This window comes from Columba livia, chromosome 3, assembly GCF_036013475.1.
Source record: "Columba livia isolate bColLiv1 breed racing homer chromosome 3, bColLiv1.pat.W.v2, whole genome shotgun sequence".
NCBI classification, from domain to species: domain Eukaryota; kingdom Metazoa; phylum Chordata; class Aves; order Columbiformes; family Columbidae; genus Columba; species Columba livia.
Genome location: NC_088604.1, coordinates 56508890 through 56526354, shown reverse-complemented (window position 1 = coordinate 56526354; position 17465 = coordinate 56508890). Strand labels below are relative to the sequence as shown.

Below are 17465 nucleotides of genomic sequence, written 5' to 3'. Positions count from 1 at the left end.
TCCTGGGATATCAAAGGACAAAAGAGTGTTTAAGTGCTCAGCATCTTGATTATTATCTCTTAATTTGCAGTGCAAATATTGTGCAACTTTGGGGAAAAAAGACCAATCAAACCGGCAAAGTGGCCTGGAAAGACACAAATAATTTTCTTTTCCTTCATTTACTTGGTATCCTGCCCATATTTCAGGGGGCATGGAGAGTCCCAAGGAGCTGATGTTTTTCCGGCTGCCTGTAGCTGGACCAGCACCACAAAGAGACATGCACTGGCCACCTCACATGGGAAGCTCTGCTAGGTGCTGCATCACCTCTCAGGCCACTGCTGGGCTCCTGGCACAGGTCCAGCCAGCCTGGGGACACCTGCTCCCTGCTCCCCAGCACTGTGCTCTGGCCTTGGAGGGAACGAGGGCTTGAGGGCAGCCTCAGAATGAGCCTGATGGAGGGTCCCTGCTGGAAGGGCTCTTGCTCAGCTGCTACTGAGACTGCCAGAGCTTTTCTCAGCCACTTTGCTGCTGGGGCAAAGTCCAAATCTCACCTTTAATGTCTGCAGAAAACCTTTTACTGTTGCAGGTGTGTCAGAAAGGCTATCACTACTATGGCTACAAGTGAAATGCAGTATGTGAGCACAACAAAGTACATCCATGTGCTCCAGCAGAAGAGAGTGGCACATGCTTTTCTTCTTCTGAGGGAGTGGTATAGGACCAACTGAGATGCTAGGTACAATGAAAATTGTGGGACAAACCTAAAATGGTGGCAAAGCAAAGCTGCTTTCCCTTGTTTTGACTTATGAATCTAAGGCTTGTTTCATGTTTAAATACATTGTAGTACAAGCTACCGTCTGACAAGGTGCAGCAGGCACTGGCTGTATCTCCATCCTCTGTTGTCCACCACATAAAGCAAGTCCAACCATGACTGCTCTCTTGGGGAAGTTTTCATAAGGATGAAGGATCCAAGTCAGCAGTTTTCCTGAGAAACTTCAGGCCCAGTCTGCCTCCAGGACCCCTGCCCCACTTCCCCACAACCTTTCATGTCAAGTTATTATAATCAGTTCCCAAGGGATATTATCACACAGAAGACTGGGATCACCACTTGGTTCTGAGTGTGCCAGGTGCTTCGAGTGCAAACAGTGTGAATGTATCTCTTCCTCAGAAATAAAATGTAACACATGACACACTGCAACAAGAATGATTAGATATGGGGGAATGGAAAAGCAACCTATGGCTTTACAGACTCTGTAATCACATAAATCAATAGATAGATCAATGTTTTCTTGAGGTAAGTAAAATAAACCAAATACCAGAAATCTCTGTTGGTCATGTAAGAGCTGCTACACAATAAGCTTCAGGACTTCTCAGGACTGGCTCCACAGTACCACATGAGGCACGCACTTGTTGCAAAGCAGCATACCAAGGGAATTCATCTGTACTCAACTGTTTAATCTGAAAAGCCTGAAAGCTTCAAAGTTGATTGCAGCTGGTCTGCAAAATAACAACTTTATTGGGAAACAGCTGAGGCATTGGTTCTGGATCAGAACTTCAAAGAAAAGTTTCTGATGATCATCTGTTAGACCGTCAAGGATCTGAGTAATAACATATCTGGTGGGATCCCTGTATACAGGGAAAAAAAAGCAATCTGAAACAGAATATAATTTGCTTTTATTTAATTTTGTCTCCAATCATGATACATTATATTTGAAGTAAAAAAAAAGTAATAAAGTAAGATTTTCTGTGAGGCCTTTCATTTGTAAGGAATTGAGTTAAACAAATGAGCTAATTAGGAAAATTAAAGACAAAAATATTGATTCAATATGAGAGAGATGTACACATGGCTACTCAGGAAATTCTGATGTAAGGCATTACCAAAACCAGATTACCAGACACATACCTGCTAAAACATTAAATCAAAGAATACCGGAACTGCTTTTTCTCAAGAAACTGGATGCTTTCAAATCTGCTCCTTTCAAATAATTATATATTCCCACCAAGTCAAACTTCTGGCCTGAAACCAAGCCTTCAATCAGTTTTCTCCCCATTTCTCTTCCTGCTTCAGTAGACATAGACTTTTCCCAGAGCTTCAACAGCAATCCTCCTTGGAAAGAAACACAATATGACATCATTGTCAAATTAACATGGAGCACACGCAGCTTGCAGCACACAAGGGATGAAGTGAACATCTGGCAACAAACATCCACCACTCTCCTGTGGACAGTGAAATGTAGACAAAGCTGGAGTGTGCCAGTGAGGCAATAATTGCCTAAAACTGCGTAGGGAGACACAAGGCATTCATTCAGCTCAGGATCCTTTGTGTTGACAGACAATGGGGCTTGTTCTTTTGCCACCAGTGTTAGTGTTGCAAGCCAAAATTATTGAAGATGCATGTTAAGGTCTTGGTCTGCAATTGCACATAGCTTCATGGCTTATGAAGCAGTAGCCTGGTAGTTATAATCATACATGTCTCTGTTTTCACTCTAAAGCAGCCAATAATTTGCACTTTTTGCCAGCTAAGGTCTCAAGCTAAAGAATCAAATGATCCTGGTGCTTTCACCCAGGTGATAAGCAGTGGCTCTCTAAGAGGTGTGCCTGACCAGTCCAGCAGGATAGTCCTTGCCTGCTCCCCATTCCTCCCAGTGCTGATCTTTATGGTGGATAAAGGGTCCACAGGAGAAATCTGGGGGTGAAAAAAAGTCTACTAGAAAGCCAAAATGAGATTATTATCCTACAAAACATGCTTTTGTATAGAACCGGCAGCACTGAAGAACAATTTGTACATTATTGTACTGAGGAGATGAGGAGTTAAGAGGAAAAGGCAGCAAAGAGTCTTCTTGCCCAGGAGGACTACAGGAAAGGTGAGGACAGCAGGAAAAGTCTCAAATAACAAGGCATCTGCTGTTTTGCCTTTGGACATCAGTGGGGCACAGAGCATAAAAGGTAAAGCTCTGACTGCCCATGTGTTGAGAAGCTTTACAGGTAGCACAGCAGTCCTCCCCCAGTACATGTCCTTGCTGGACTGGCAGAGGCAGCCAGAGGAAAATAAAGAGTATCAAATGCTGAATCAAGAAATCAGATCTCACTCTGGATTGGACACTGTCCTGTCCTAAGAAGTGCTGAGATACTCTATCTGCTGTTGAAGTTTGCAGCACCAAAAGAGGACTCCACATCTCACAGGATGTACTTAAAAGTCTGAGGATTCCAACTCTACAAAAACAGCACAGCACATTTTGTCAACTGAGTTTTGTAGCAAACTGAGGTCCTCACTGAGGCTGTGAATCCAGGCCCAAGTCAAATTTAGTTTAAAGCTCCTTTTCCGATCTGCAAAGCAGTCACCAGTTCGAGTCATCTGGCATTTAACTTTCAGCTGAATGCAAAGCTCATTCTGTCAAAACAGGATCAGGGAAATCGCCCACCTGCAAAGCAAGGGATATCAGCTACAGACTTCTTTATGGCTGCACCTGCATGAAACTTCTTCATCCCTCTCTTTCCTTCCCCCTACCGTGTTCAGCATCCATGCCTCTTTTTCTCTCTTCCTCCAGTGATGCCCTCATCTGCTCTGCTGTCCTGTTGCTCTGCTCCCTCCTTGCTGCCCCACTGATTGTGCTTTTCCTTGCTGTGTCCCCCCTCTCCCCTAAGAGGTAGATTGAGAAACCTTGACCTGTGGCACAGGCTACCATGCACAGGGTAGACCTTTTAACACCTTTGTTCAGCATTCGAGGAATAATGTTATGTGGAAGGTGTGAGGGAAGCGCTCTGTGATGTGAAGATGCTCTTTTGTAACACTGAATAGCTTCATTACAGAACTTTTTTTTCAGCCACAAATACAACTAGTGAGATAATTTTCACTGAAATGTAGGGACAGAAAAAGAGGATCACAAAACAGATACCACAGCTCTGGATATTAGTTTTACAGTGTATTTGTGTATTGTGTTTTCATTAAAGATTTATAATAACTTTCCTTTGTAAAGGACAACAAACAAACAAACCAAACCAAACCAACAAACACACCAACAGCAACAACAAAAAAACACAAAGCAAAACACAAAGAACAACCCAGCAATACCTATGAAGGAACAGGAATCTCAGAGGACTGTAATTCTCTGTCTCGCCGCTGGATGGTGATGCAAAACTTATTTTAGTGAAAGTCCCGCATTGCCTAAGAATACAGTTTTGCTGGGACAGATAGTTTTTTACTGGAACAGCCTGAATATTCTCTGTTAGACCGAAGATTGAGACAAAACCAAAACTGAAAACCGGAACACTTGTGGACACACAAACTGTCGTTCATGATCATTTGCCCATTTTTTGTAATGACTGCAACTAATTTAATAATTTTACAGCTTTAATGCTTTCAGATATAACTAGTGAAACACAAACTAGTCGTTGTGTTTTTAAAGTTCCTGTGAAAAACGGAGGAGGGAAAAAGAAAAAAAGATAGTTTGGTCTAAAAATGATGCATTTGTCTCATGTGAAATCCTTACCACATACTGTCAGTGTTATCCCATTGCTGCATTTGCTCTCTGATGTATTGTTTACTTACGGTTGCAGTTTTAAGTGTACTATTTTATTGTTATTCTCTAGGAAGTGTTTATACTATATAATATAAAAAATCCCTGTGTTCATATGGTGAAAGGTATAGAAAGAGAGAAGAAGACATTGAATATCTATGGACTACAGACATTTGTAGGTCAGGCTCCTACCTGTTAATTCATTTGCTTTGGAAAGAACTTTCAGTGAAAGCAGGACTCTGTTTTGCTGTGGACTGAAGTCACTAATGAATGGGGGGACATCCCCTTCAACGAGCATCCTCTGGGGCAGGAAAGCCTGGAAGCTATTCACGGTTGGTAAATCTGTAGAGAAGTATGTGGCTGCAATGAAATCTACACCGGTAGCCCAGTCTATACCAAAATTTTCTTCTGGAACAGAGAGATATTTTAAGCTGAAAAAGATAAAAATAAATGTAACAGGTAATGGAAATCCTGTAGAACACATTAGTCTGTCATTTATCCCAAATGTGTTTTGTTCCATATAACATCCTGAGTGGTCTTAGTGCCACAGTGACTTAAAGCCTCCTTCAGCACTTAATACCTAATTTCTCCTGGCATAGCTGCCTCTGCCCAAACACAGCTCCTGACTTGGGCCCTGGCTCCTAGGAAGGAATCAGCATCTCATGTTAAGCCCACAGCCTGCCTGCCCATCACAGCCTGGGCAGCTGTCACTCACTGGTCATCCAATGCTCCAAGAGAGCAGAAGGAAGAGCAGAACCTAAAGAAGAGACGCTTAAAGTAAGAAAGCTCATGCAGACTTTGTTGGGATACTGTCTTTGCAAAGAGGCATGCAGATGGGAAGACCCCTCTTGGCCACCCCTCTTGTCCCCATACTTGTCCTGGAACTTGGGCACCGCATAAGCATTGGAGGTGGTGTGCGCCTTCCACATGAGACCAAGGGCATCATCCAGTTGGAAGGAGGAGAAGGTTGCAGGCCTCACGGCTTTGTGTTCAGTTGATAATAGATACTACAGCAACAGAGAGGAAAAAAGGCAGAGAAACAGGGGGGAGGTTTGAATTCAATTAATTTTTCAGACTTACATATCTCACAGAACAGTTAAGTTTGCAAGCTAAGGGAAATTGCTTTTGAGTAGTTAGAATGTGCTACTTTGTAAGAAACCATAATGTCTGACATAGGGAGAAAAAGCTTATTAATAGAGATTTATAAAGTGAATACATATCCCCACTGAAGTTAGCAGGAGCTGCTGTTCTTTGACTTCAACAGAGCGAGGGTTTTATCCATATAGTTTAGGTATTCTGTCACAATAATTCAGTGGACTTTTGTATTTGAGTGCCATGGAAGCTTCCATGCTGGATTCCTTGAAAACCTGTTTACACCTTTTGGCCACAATTTTCTGAAGATTTTCAGAAAATAAGAAAATTATCTTTAATGGTTATCATTATGGCTATTTGGGGAGCAGAACCTTTATAATAACTTCTGAAACATACTGCTTGGGAAAAATAATCTTAAGAAAACAAATCCAGTCTTGTCCTAAAACCTCTACCTTCACTCACAGTTGCCAAGAGAGACTTATGGTTTAAATTTTCTGATCATTCTCAATTATTTGACGACCAACAAAAATGTTGAATATAGAAGTCTATAAAAATAGTTATTGCACCTATGAAGTAACAAATACTGTCAACTTTGGGACTAGGGAACAGCTGAATGAGGAGCAAAGATAATATCTGCTTGCATTAATAAGTATCCTTCTGAATAAAATGTCAGCATTTTCAGTTTTTTAAATGGTCACAGGAAAAATGAACCCTATGAAACTAACACAAGGCCATTTCTCAAGGGTAATGTTCTATCTCGCGTGCTTATTTTGCTTTGCTAACATAAGCAGTATAGGAAGAATACAAATATAACTTTTAGCAAAACAGTCTCTTGGAACAGTCTGCAAAATACAGAATTATCTTAAAGAAAATAAAATAATCCACAACCTGCAAAAATATCGGTCTTCTTATCTTTGAATCACTTTATGTTATGCTTTTCATTTTTCCTGCTTGTTTTATTTCAAGCTGTTACTGAAAAGAAACGAAGCTCTTTGAATCTTACAAATAACAGCAATAATAGTTTGTAAAGGTAATATTCTGGTATTGTTTCCTAGAAAATACGAAGAAAAGAAAAACAAAGTGAAATTATTTACTTCAAAGTAGGCCTTCCATTCATCCATGAGGTTGGGAACCTGAGACCGGCAGTCGGCAACACTGTAACAGAAATCAGCTCTTTGCTCCTCTGGTGGCAATATTTCTATCTGGTACTGCAGCTGCCCAAAGAGGCCAGCCTCCACTGCTGCCAGAAAGGGTATGACAGCCAGGTAGTAATTTATATCTGTAACAATAATTAAAAAGGGGGAGGTGTTAACCACAAGCAAATGAAATATTCCTACAGAGAAAAATGAACCATACCAAGTGTAACTGTTTCAGATTGCCACAGATATAACTGTGTTCAGCAACTGGGCATGCGAACTGGAACACAATGGTGATTATATCTGTATTTATTTAGATATGATTCATAATATTCATTTATATTTTTTCCTTTAATATCTTTACATGAGCTGACAGTGTGCTACGCTTTGCATGAAAGGACAACAAATGAAAAAAATTAGATCTTTATAGTTTGTCATGAACAGGACATGAAAGGCCTCTTAAATATTAGTTGCAAACTAAGTACAGAAAGACTAAGGGGTACTCCATGAGTATTGTTTTCATTAAAAACAAAGCAAAACAGAACAAACCAAACCGAAACAAACAACTCTTCCATGCACCATAGGTATATAAGAAAGGAAAAGGTAAATACTGGTGATTTCGTATTTTACTTGAAAATAATAATTTCCCTTTTAAAAAGATTTTGCTCACTGAAGACGGCTTGGAAATTCCCTCAGTTTGTTTGTTTAGATTTATTTTAGGATGACAGCTTCCTTTTATCTGATCTGTAAGCTGAGGCAGTCAGACCCAGCATGTAGGAAACCCCAGGTCTAGTTCTCACCTGTGCCAGATCACATCTCCAGTAAGAGTACTCGTAGTGCTATTTTATATTCCTCATTTGAAAGGAGGATTATAAGTTCTCTACTCTGCCCCAGTGAGGCTGCATCCGGAGTACTGTGTCCAGTTCTGAGCTCCCCAGTTTAAGAAGGATAATGAATTACTGGAGGGAGTCCAGTGGAGAGCTACAAAGATGATTAGGGGCCTAGAGCACCTTTCTTATGAGGAGATACAGAGAGAACTGGGTCTCTTCAGCCTGAAGAAGAGAAAGCTGAGAGGGGATCTCATCAATGTTTATAAATATCTCCAGGGTGGTTGTCAAGAGGATGGGACCAGACTCCTTTCAGTGGTGCCCAGCGATAGGATGAGGGGCAACAGGTACAGACTGAAGCATAGGAGGTTCCATCTGAATATGAGGAGAAACTTCTTTACTTTGAGGGTGCTGGAGCACTGGAACAGGCTGCCCAGAGGCATTGCGGAGTCTCCTTCTCTGGAGACATTCAAAACCCGCCTGGACACATTTCTATGCCATCTGTTCTAGATGAACCTGCTTTAGCAGGTGGGTTGGACTAGATGATCTCCAGCTGTCCCTTCCAACTCTAACAATTCTCTGATTCTGTGGTTCTCCTCTTAATTGTGTCCTCTTTGTAGAAATAACATTAAATAACTTTGAATGAAGAAGAGCCTGGAGACCAGCTATTCTCACTCCTGGGTGGGTGACTCCTGAGCCATTGGGCTGAGAATTCATTTGCTCATGCTGGGTCTCAGGGCCACAGGACTGCCTAGGTATTTTGTACACTGTCCCAACAGTGAGGACCAACATCTTCCAAACCTGACCACCTATCTTGTATCCTAGTCCTGCTTATGGGAAGCTGTTGTTCTACCTCCTGTATGTGGACCTGGCAGGGAATTCAGGAGGAAAGGTGTGGCCAATCAGCAGAGCAAAGGAAAAGTTCGAGATGATGAGAAGACAGTGCCACACTGGAAGTCATTGGTAAGCTGAATCTGGCTTCTTGTGCACTATTTTCATGAGAAGTGCGAATACTTGGATTTCACATCAGAAAGTACTTCTATTTTTTTAAGTGGGCTGGCATGTGTTACTTCTTGTACCTGCTTGGGTAACTCAGAGGGCAGAAAACAATGCAGGAGAAGACTATATTGAATATTATTCTAGGCAAAAAAGACTGAAGTTCATAAGTAGGGAGTGTCTCATACACCTAGGGGTATATTAAGCCTGACTTTCTGATTTAAGCTCATTCCTGGCTTCATATGACTACTCGTGCCAGACAGGGCTGCCCTGAAGGCCAACTGAAACCACTCACATCCTCTGAATAGTAAGAGACATTTGTGTGCACTCTGAAAGACTTTTTGCATGTTCCTGCTGCACTAGGGTAAGCCAAGGTTAAGTTTATACGTGTTCTATATGCAACAAAATTGGTATCAAGCGAACGTGCAGTGTTTAGAAGCAACTGAAGAACAGGAACGCAAACACCGAGGAAGTAAAGGTGGTGGTTTCTATTCCAGAAATGTTGCCTGTTTGCCCAGGGCTATGCTATGACCCTTGTTACTTCACACTACATGGAATGCCTTCCCATGGAGGCCCTAGCACTGGCCACCCACACAGACAGGAAGCTGAATTTGGAGTGAATATCACAGGCGGCTTTGGTTTTACTCTAAATTAACATTTTAAATTTACTCTGTGCATACGCCTTTGTTCACTTGAAGGTAGATACATTTAATTGCTGGCTCACAGCCAGAAGCTTCATTCAAAAGGCCTCTACAACAAAGCAGTTGTGTGGCAGTGAAGGTGCAGAGATATTCACCAAAACCTGCCAGCAGGTCTAGTGGAAAGGGGAACTTGTGACAGGACAGCAGGGAAGCTGGGTGAGCCAGGGACAGAAGTGATGGAGGGCAAACGTGCTACAGGAAAGAGAACTTGAGGCTTTCCCTTCCCCAACAGGGAAAGAGTATTTAAACTGGAGGACTTACAAGGCCTTTTGCCTCTTTTTTAATAATAATAGTAAAAAATAGATTTTGATAATTTTCTTGCCTTTAGATACAAGTAGTGATTGTAATTTATGGTTGAACTTGTCTTTCTTCCACTCAACTGTTAGTTCCATGTCTTTAAAAATAGAAATTAAACTTTTAAAAAGAGTTTGATTTGCAGTTGCAAAAAAAAACCAAGTCTCTAAAAATACTGACTGTGACTCAGATCAGAGAAAAGGGTGTTTTGGCTTGGGGGGGCAGTTATTTATTTTTTTTTTTAATAATCATTCATCTTTTGAAAAATAGAAACAAGAACATCGTTAGAGGGATTCTGTTCGGACTGGTTGGGATAAATTATTCAGCCTGTGTAGGCAAATTAACTAAATATTTTTTATTAATGAAGTGAGAAAATTTAACAGGTTTTTTTTTGTTTGTTTGTTTGTTTTTTTTTTTTTTGTTTTTTGTTTTTTGTTTTTTTCATGAGCTCAGGAAAAAATTGCCTTGTAAGATTAATTCTGTGGACATTTAGGTATGCATTGTTGCTTGAGGAGTCTGTTTCCATATAGACACTGGCTGTAAAAATAACAGAGGAAAATAAGCTACACTTGTTCTCGCACTTGAGACAGGGAGCATTATAGTATCAGTGCTTTTTCTATTGCTTCCAATTTCGATTGTTATTCATTTCAACTGTTATTAACAATTTCTGCTGTTATTCATTGGGATGCCTTGTGCAACAATAAATGGATACCCCTGAGTTACACGTGGTATTTCCAAATTTGATGCTACCATCATTGAGATGACACTGCTTTCAGTGATGTGTATTTGCTTAACTATAATGGATACACCCATTCTCCTGTTACACCTATGATGTGCATTTTTACAAATGAATTTATTCTGTCTCTCAGAATGAGAGACACCGTGTATCAGCTTGATCCCTCCAGTTCAACAGGGCAACACATGAATGGCCTGAATTGTCAAAAGCAACCAGGAATTTTGGATGTTTCTGGTTTTGGGAAGACTGAAATATTTGGATGTGTATTTTTAGAGATACTGAGAAAAACATTGAAAATGTCAGGGACATTGACACTGGAAATTCAGACCTTTACACTTCTCTGTCACTGTCTTTAGTTTGTTGCTACTTACTGGAATAATGAAAAAAAAAAGAACAGAATTTAAAGCTACTAGAACTCTTAAGCCAATATTAAAGTGACCAGAAATTACCTTGTAGCTCATGTACACTAGGTCAAAGTATTAACTAAGTCCTAGCTGAATACTTGAAAGACTGCTGGATAAATGTCTGTGTAATGAAGATAAAGTAGTTCTTTGGATATCATGGGCACAAAGTCTCTCTTTGTTTCAGTCTATGTAGCCTACTGACCACAGTGTAGTTACGGAGGTGCAAGTGAAGGCAGAAGAGGTCCTGTCAGGTTTGTGTTACGGAGGGTGATGTAAGGAACACAAAGAGTCCTCCTTGACATTCCCACACTAAGTTTTATTTTGAAGTATTAGCATCTAAACTGAACAAATCTGCTCTGGAGTAGTTGAAAACTATAATTTCTATAAACATCTACAAATATGGATACCCATCATGATATTTCCCACACACTGTTACATGCATTTTTTTTCAGTGTAAGCCTTTTTAAGGCTGCAAATCTGCATTTTTTTTTTCCTTCCTCAACTAAGTTATCAAAGCCAATTAGCTTTCACTTTCTCACTCACACTTAGGTGTTTTGCTGCAAGTTTTCAATTGACAATTATGTAGCACTGAAATTACTTTGTAATATAGAAGTCTAAGGGAAGAATGATTCTAAATTGCCTTCTAGGACATTAATCATATTTTGGAGAAGAATAGTGTAATGGCATATACTTACTGGACCACCAGCTTCTTACAGATATGCACAGGAGATCTCCATCTTCATAGCCACAGGAAGTTGCTCTGGAAGGATCTGCTAATCTGCCTGAATCAAATGAAATAATACACCGAATACTCAATCTTTTTCACACAAGAAATCCCACTGAGAGGAAAAAAATGTATAGGGCTAAAGCATGCAGAATTTTGCTCAGAGAAGCAGAACAATTACTGTTGTTTTGTTTCACAAATTTCTGTTCCTAGAGAAGTTGAATTTCTCAGTCGATACTTTATACAGTGCATAGTAATTTGATTGTGTTTTCGAGTTCGATTTCACCTTCACTGTAAATGTATTCTGAGAATTTATGGAACTGTCTGAAATTAGGACATCACAGTGATATTTTTATGGAGTTATAAATACACATGTACATACAGACATAAATACATGCATAGCTGATGCATCATTTTCAATAGATGCAGGGCTTCTAGTGTAGGAGACCGCCTTAATGACCAGAATAGCACAAATTAAATGTGCTAGTAATTGTCTCACCTAAATGGGTTGTGTGATACAGAATCTCTCCCAGTTTAATGATGCATACAAACATGGCCATACTGTGAAGCTAAGTGTGTGAACGTTGTTGTATATGATTAGCAGAGTTTTCAAGCATCTGTGCCGTAGCAAACATGCAAGACATTTCACAATTACTCGCAACAGCATGTAAGGCATATTTTATTTTAAGAACATGACGTGGAGAAATAACCTAATTCCTGAAAGCATAATGTGCATGTCCATCATGTGAGAAGTACTCATGTAGTGAGTCAGGAAATCTGCTTGAAGTGTAGGGCATGAAATTAATATAGTCAGTTTCAGTGACTGGAGCTATTCCAGAAGCTGCCAAATTGTGCCATGCAGAGCACTCACTCTCTGACAAGTCAGCTGAATGTCAACATTGTCATTTCTGTCAGATTAGAACCAAACCTCACTACATTTAAAAAACAAACCAAATTTTCCGGTACGTTTTACTTGAGAAGAAGAGATGACCATGAACCATGTGCATAGATTATCCTAACCTCTCTAGCTGACTGGACAGAGCTTGTACTTTGGGGCATGCTGGCTGCTCAAGGCTGTATCTTTCACTAGCAGAGCACTAAAAGCATGAATTTTCAGTGGTGAGGATTGCAGTTCAATAGTATTTTTTTAAATGAAAAATTATATTTTTAAATATTTACAGAAATATTTATTTTTTCAAGATTCTACTTTGACACAGGTCATCAGAAATAGGCAGCAGTAATTCACTGGTGTGTAAAGAAGATGAATGGGAAGCATAAATGAAATTAAGAAACAGAAGACAAAATGTTGCAGAATTGCACATGAGATTTACTGCAGATTGTTAGTCTAAGTGTTTTGGGAAAATAGAGAGTCCTGGGCAGTATCGATGATAATTACAGGATATGTATAAATATCTTGGAGCTGGAAGCGTTAACTCCATTTCCAAGTTTAAACTCTAGGTTCATGTTCTCCATTCCCTTCTATTCCCTGCACTTAACATGCTTGTTATTTCAGTCTTCAGGTCTAGCCAAACTATTATATCTGTCTCTCTGCATTGATAGTGTCTCCCAGCTGTGTGTCATTAGAAACTATGTGCAACCTCATCAGCAAGTTTTTTCTGTTATTTTTTGTGGCAAGGCTGTTAATGAAAAATCTAACTCCAGTTGTTCACAAGAATGATAATTGAATAACTCTGAGCATATCTCCATTTAGCTGTAAACTTCCCTTAGCAACACTTGTCATTAAACTCTCCTTTAGGGGTGCCGTTACCAGATTTTTAATTCCCCTTTTCATTCTTCTTCTGTGAAGTGTCATTAAAAACTTTCATTTAAAGCTTTGATTTTACAAAAGGAGGAAATGCATTTCTGGACTTCAGTAAAACATCAGTTTTATCACAACAGAAAATATCGAGTTAGTCTAACACGATCTACCTTTGATTCACATAAGCTATGCTCTATCCCCTTTTCTGTTCAGCTCCAGGTCTCTAAAGATTATTTCCTCTATACTTATTTTAATGTCTTATCTACTGCTGATATAAGAGAAATAGATCTTTTTGTGACCTTATCCCATTTTTTCTTCTTAAATGTATGCATAACCTACCCTACTTTTCAGACATACAATAACACCTGAATATTTCCTGAAGTTCTTGCTCCTGCATTTGTACCTCTATATGCCAGTTCTCCCAAGTGGAGGTATAGACTATCCAGTTTCTTCAATCTGAGTAGGCAGCACTCTCAGTTTAGCTCCATCTCCCAAGACAATTTCTATTTCCACAATCCCATTATTATCAACCATGCCATCTCTACAATATTGTCTCTACTGTAAATTCAGGGAAACTATTGATCGCATTTTATGTCCACGAGTAGATTATTGCAAATCTTTGTACCACTGTTATTAAGTAGCAGCCTCACTTGCTCTTTATGGTTTATACAGGCCCACACCTGTAAAAATATTTTATTGGCAACATAACTTCCATGACCAGACAGAATTGTTAATTCAAAATTTTTGTAGTATTTTCAAGGATCTAATGTCCTGCATCATGAACTCAAATCCTGTTCTTGCTTGCTCAAGCTTATTATGTCAATACATAAGTGCTTCAGTCATTGCTCACTAATCTAGCCCAGCTGCCTATCTGGACTAGGTTTAGCTAGTTGCTAACTTCACTGATGTACACACCAAAATTACATCTTTATTTCCACCTTACGTACTTCTCCTTCAGCTTCTCACATTTTTTACTGTTAAACACTTCCCAGCCATGTGATATTTGTCTTTCTACTATTTTTTCAACCTTCTGATCACGTAGTTTCAAAAATGTAGCTTCTTGTCTAAGGACCAGTCCTGTGGCTCTTTGGCAGGTGACAGTAGATCTTTATCAGTCCGTGCAACCAGGTGCAAATCTTTCTCTCATCCACCGTGTCCCTCATCTGTATTTGGGAGCTGTCACTGCAAACAGGCACACCTTCGCTTTGTAGATAAGGCCACCCTACATATCTGGATCATTTTCAGCAGGTCACATCTAAGCATAGCTTCTGCATTCAGGCATCTTTGCCTCTGACATACATTGAGTCAACTCTCCTGCTGCACTAACCCTCATCTTCTCTTCTTTTCCCCTGTACATAAAAAACAGAAAGAGCAAAAAGCTTACCTAAACTCCAACCAAGTTCTTCTTGCTGATGTCTGTCTGTGAGCTAGTTGCCTGCTTGGATTTTTCTTACTCTACCTCCTTTTCTTCCTTTTTCTCGTTTTGACTTAGCAGTTTGTTCCCTGTTAGGTGTGACTAAATGCTGCCAGCCTGCTTTCATCACCAGCTGCAGCACCCCTGTCTTCTTCCAAACATACAGCTTCAGCCAAACCACCACCTCATCAAACTACAAATTGTGACCAATAAAACAAACAACAGGCAGACAGATGCAGTTGCTTATGCCTGGTTATCACCAAGCACAAGTTTTTCCAAACATCACTGACTACGGTTCCCTTCTTCCCACTTCTCCTAGTAGCTAGAACAAGGCAAGTCAATGCCAGCTTTGAACAGAAAGCTTTATTGCCTGCTATGTGTGAAACTGTGTGTGGGAGAACACATTCTCTGATAAAGACCTTGATGAGATATTGCAGCCTTAACCTCACACCAGTTTCTGTGTCTGCTTCCCTGGCATGGCCAACAAGCAAACAGGAGAAATTGCCCCCAGTAACACCCAGCTTTTGGGGGATGAGCCATTAAAAATTGGACATAATTAAAAATAGGAAAAAAAAATGCAAACAAGAAAACAAAACAATGATACAACCAAACCACAACCACCACCATTCAACAAACACAACAAACTTTAATTTTTGAAAGAAATCATATTTTGAAAATAACAAGGCTACTTCTAAACTGATCAAAAATGGCAAAACCAGAAACAAATTCTTAAAGGGAGAGTTGGACTTTCAAATTTCTTTATTAGAAGTGAAGCTCAAGCCACCAATAAAAGATTGTAACGTTAACAACCAAAAAAACTCTTATCAGTTAACAATTTAAGAACAGCACTGAAGAGTGCAGGCCCTAAAATCTACCTCTGTAAACTGGAGCAATTTGCAATATCTTTTCAAAGATTTTCGACTAACTGAAATATTGCCCATCTAAATCACAGATCTTCTGCATTCTGCCCAGTCCTGTGTTTAGCAATTCCTTTCCCTATTAGGAAGTTTGATAGCTATTGCTCAACAAGGAAAGAGTGTTCCCTTCATGCAGGATTTATTTTTCAAATTGTCAGCTAAGCTCAGTATGTCAAAATTTACACCATCTGAAGTTCTGCTGACTTGTAAGGCAGAAGCATTTGAAAAGATGGCCCAAAGTAAGTCTGGTAAACACTTAGCTCACCCAGCTTAAGGACATAACTCATACCTGTATGAAACTGCCACCCATGCTGCGACGGTAATCCCCAGAGAATATTGCCAATATTTTGTGATCCAAAAGCAGTAAAATATTTGGCTGAAGATTTTAGCAAGTTCTTATACATTCCCAGCCGTTCTTGATAGTTCCAAGCATTGATGACAATTTTGTTGCCCTTTACTGGGAAATCCAACAGATTTTCAGGGGCAAGTTCCCACAGAGGAGGATAGACATATTCTCTGGTAGCATGTTTTTCATTCCATGGTGCAGCAGTCGCAGGGCTCAGGGTAATAGTGACTATAAGAAGAGCACATATGCTAAAGTAGGGCAGCATTGTGAAGGTATGTGACCCAGGTGTTTGTGGCTACAGAGCTTTTATAATGAAAGGTGAGGGCTGGGCAAAAAAGGGTGACTCAGATGCAGGCATCTCCATCTCCCTTCCCTCTTTCCAGCAACCTTGACGTGGCATTACCAGATTAGCAAGCCGTGAGTAAAGCTCTGTCATCCCTGTGGAATCTGGGGAGCAGCACCAGGTGTTTAATGGTGATCAACTTGACCAGAAAGTGCCTAAATCTGTACTGCCTGTGATGTATTCCTACCTTCCAAAAGGCTGAGGTGCTACAGTACTCATGATACAGTCCCATTATCATTTTTGTCTCCATGTTTCTTACTAGCTGTCCCATTCCCTTTCACTGCCTAGTTCCTTCAGGTAAAGACGGGACAGCAATACCACAGAGCTCACCTCAAAACAGGCATGGGCAGGGTTAGATCAGGGCTGAGGTGCTCTGGGGAGGGCTTCAGGCACTGACCAAGGAGTAGCAGTGACATACAGTAGGTCCGGCCATTGGCACCTTTGTCATTTGGCCTTGGGACAATGACCTGCAGCCGTCCGGTTGCCCAGTTGCAGGCCATGCAGGAGCTGGCTAGCTGTATTTTAAGTATTTGTTTGTCTTGTGTGGAAATGGTCATTATAAAGACCCATTGCCCCCTACTCCACGATATTGTAGACTCCAAAAGGAACACAAAGGACATTCCTCTACTGATAAAATTGGTGTCTGATTAAGTTACACTCCAGCAAAAATGAAACTGTTCAGCTACCTTCAACTCACCTATTTCTAGGACCTGATAACGTTCAGCTGCTTTTTCTCAGATAAGCAATGGTTACAAAAGAGCACACAGCAAACAAACATATCAGTTCTTATCTCTGTAGTCTTTCTTTTGCATGAGAAAAATTGCAAATGCCCATTTTCTCTGAAGTAATTATTTGAGTTTTGGTTGGGCTTTGTGTGTTTAAAGTACTTTAAATCCTGGATGAAGCAAGTCAAAATCTGCTGCAAACTTTTGATAATGAATTTAAAAGAAATGTATATTTCAATTCATTTTTTCCCATCTTCTCTATTTATTAAGGAGACTTCATAGTAAATAGAATAATTTTTCAATGATCACTTCTTATTTTTGGCTCCATTAATGAGAAAGAAGCCCAAAGGCTTTTGAAAGATACTCGCTGTTCAACAGAGATTAGCACAGATCTGAGAACACTTTTCCTAACCATGCTGCCTCACAGAGGTTTCAAATAATCAAGTTGCTCTTTCATTACATTTCTATGGATGGGATTTATCTAAGATAACCATGGACATCTAAACATTAACCTGGCTATGAAGATTCCCTTGATAACCAAAGTAGAGAATCAGATAT

General features: G+C 40.0%; 1 protein-coding gene across 1 annotated transcript; it reads right to left on the bottom strand.

Annotated features, from left to right (window-relative positions):
- Positions 1-1633: 1633 nt before the first annotated feature.
- On the bottom strand, positions 1634-16110 carry C3H6orf58 (chromosome 3 C6orf58 homolog). Its single transcript, XM_005507420.4, is given in 7 exon segments — positions 1634-1978; positions 1980-2083; positions 4686-4924; positions 5367-5500; positions 6680-6864; positions 11375-11461; positions 15783-16110. Coding segments are annotated over 7 exon segments (1095 nt in total). The 5' UTR covers positions 16105-16110; the 3' UTR covers positions 1634-1954.
- Between the last annotated feature and the right edge of the window lie 1355 nt (positions 16111-17465).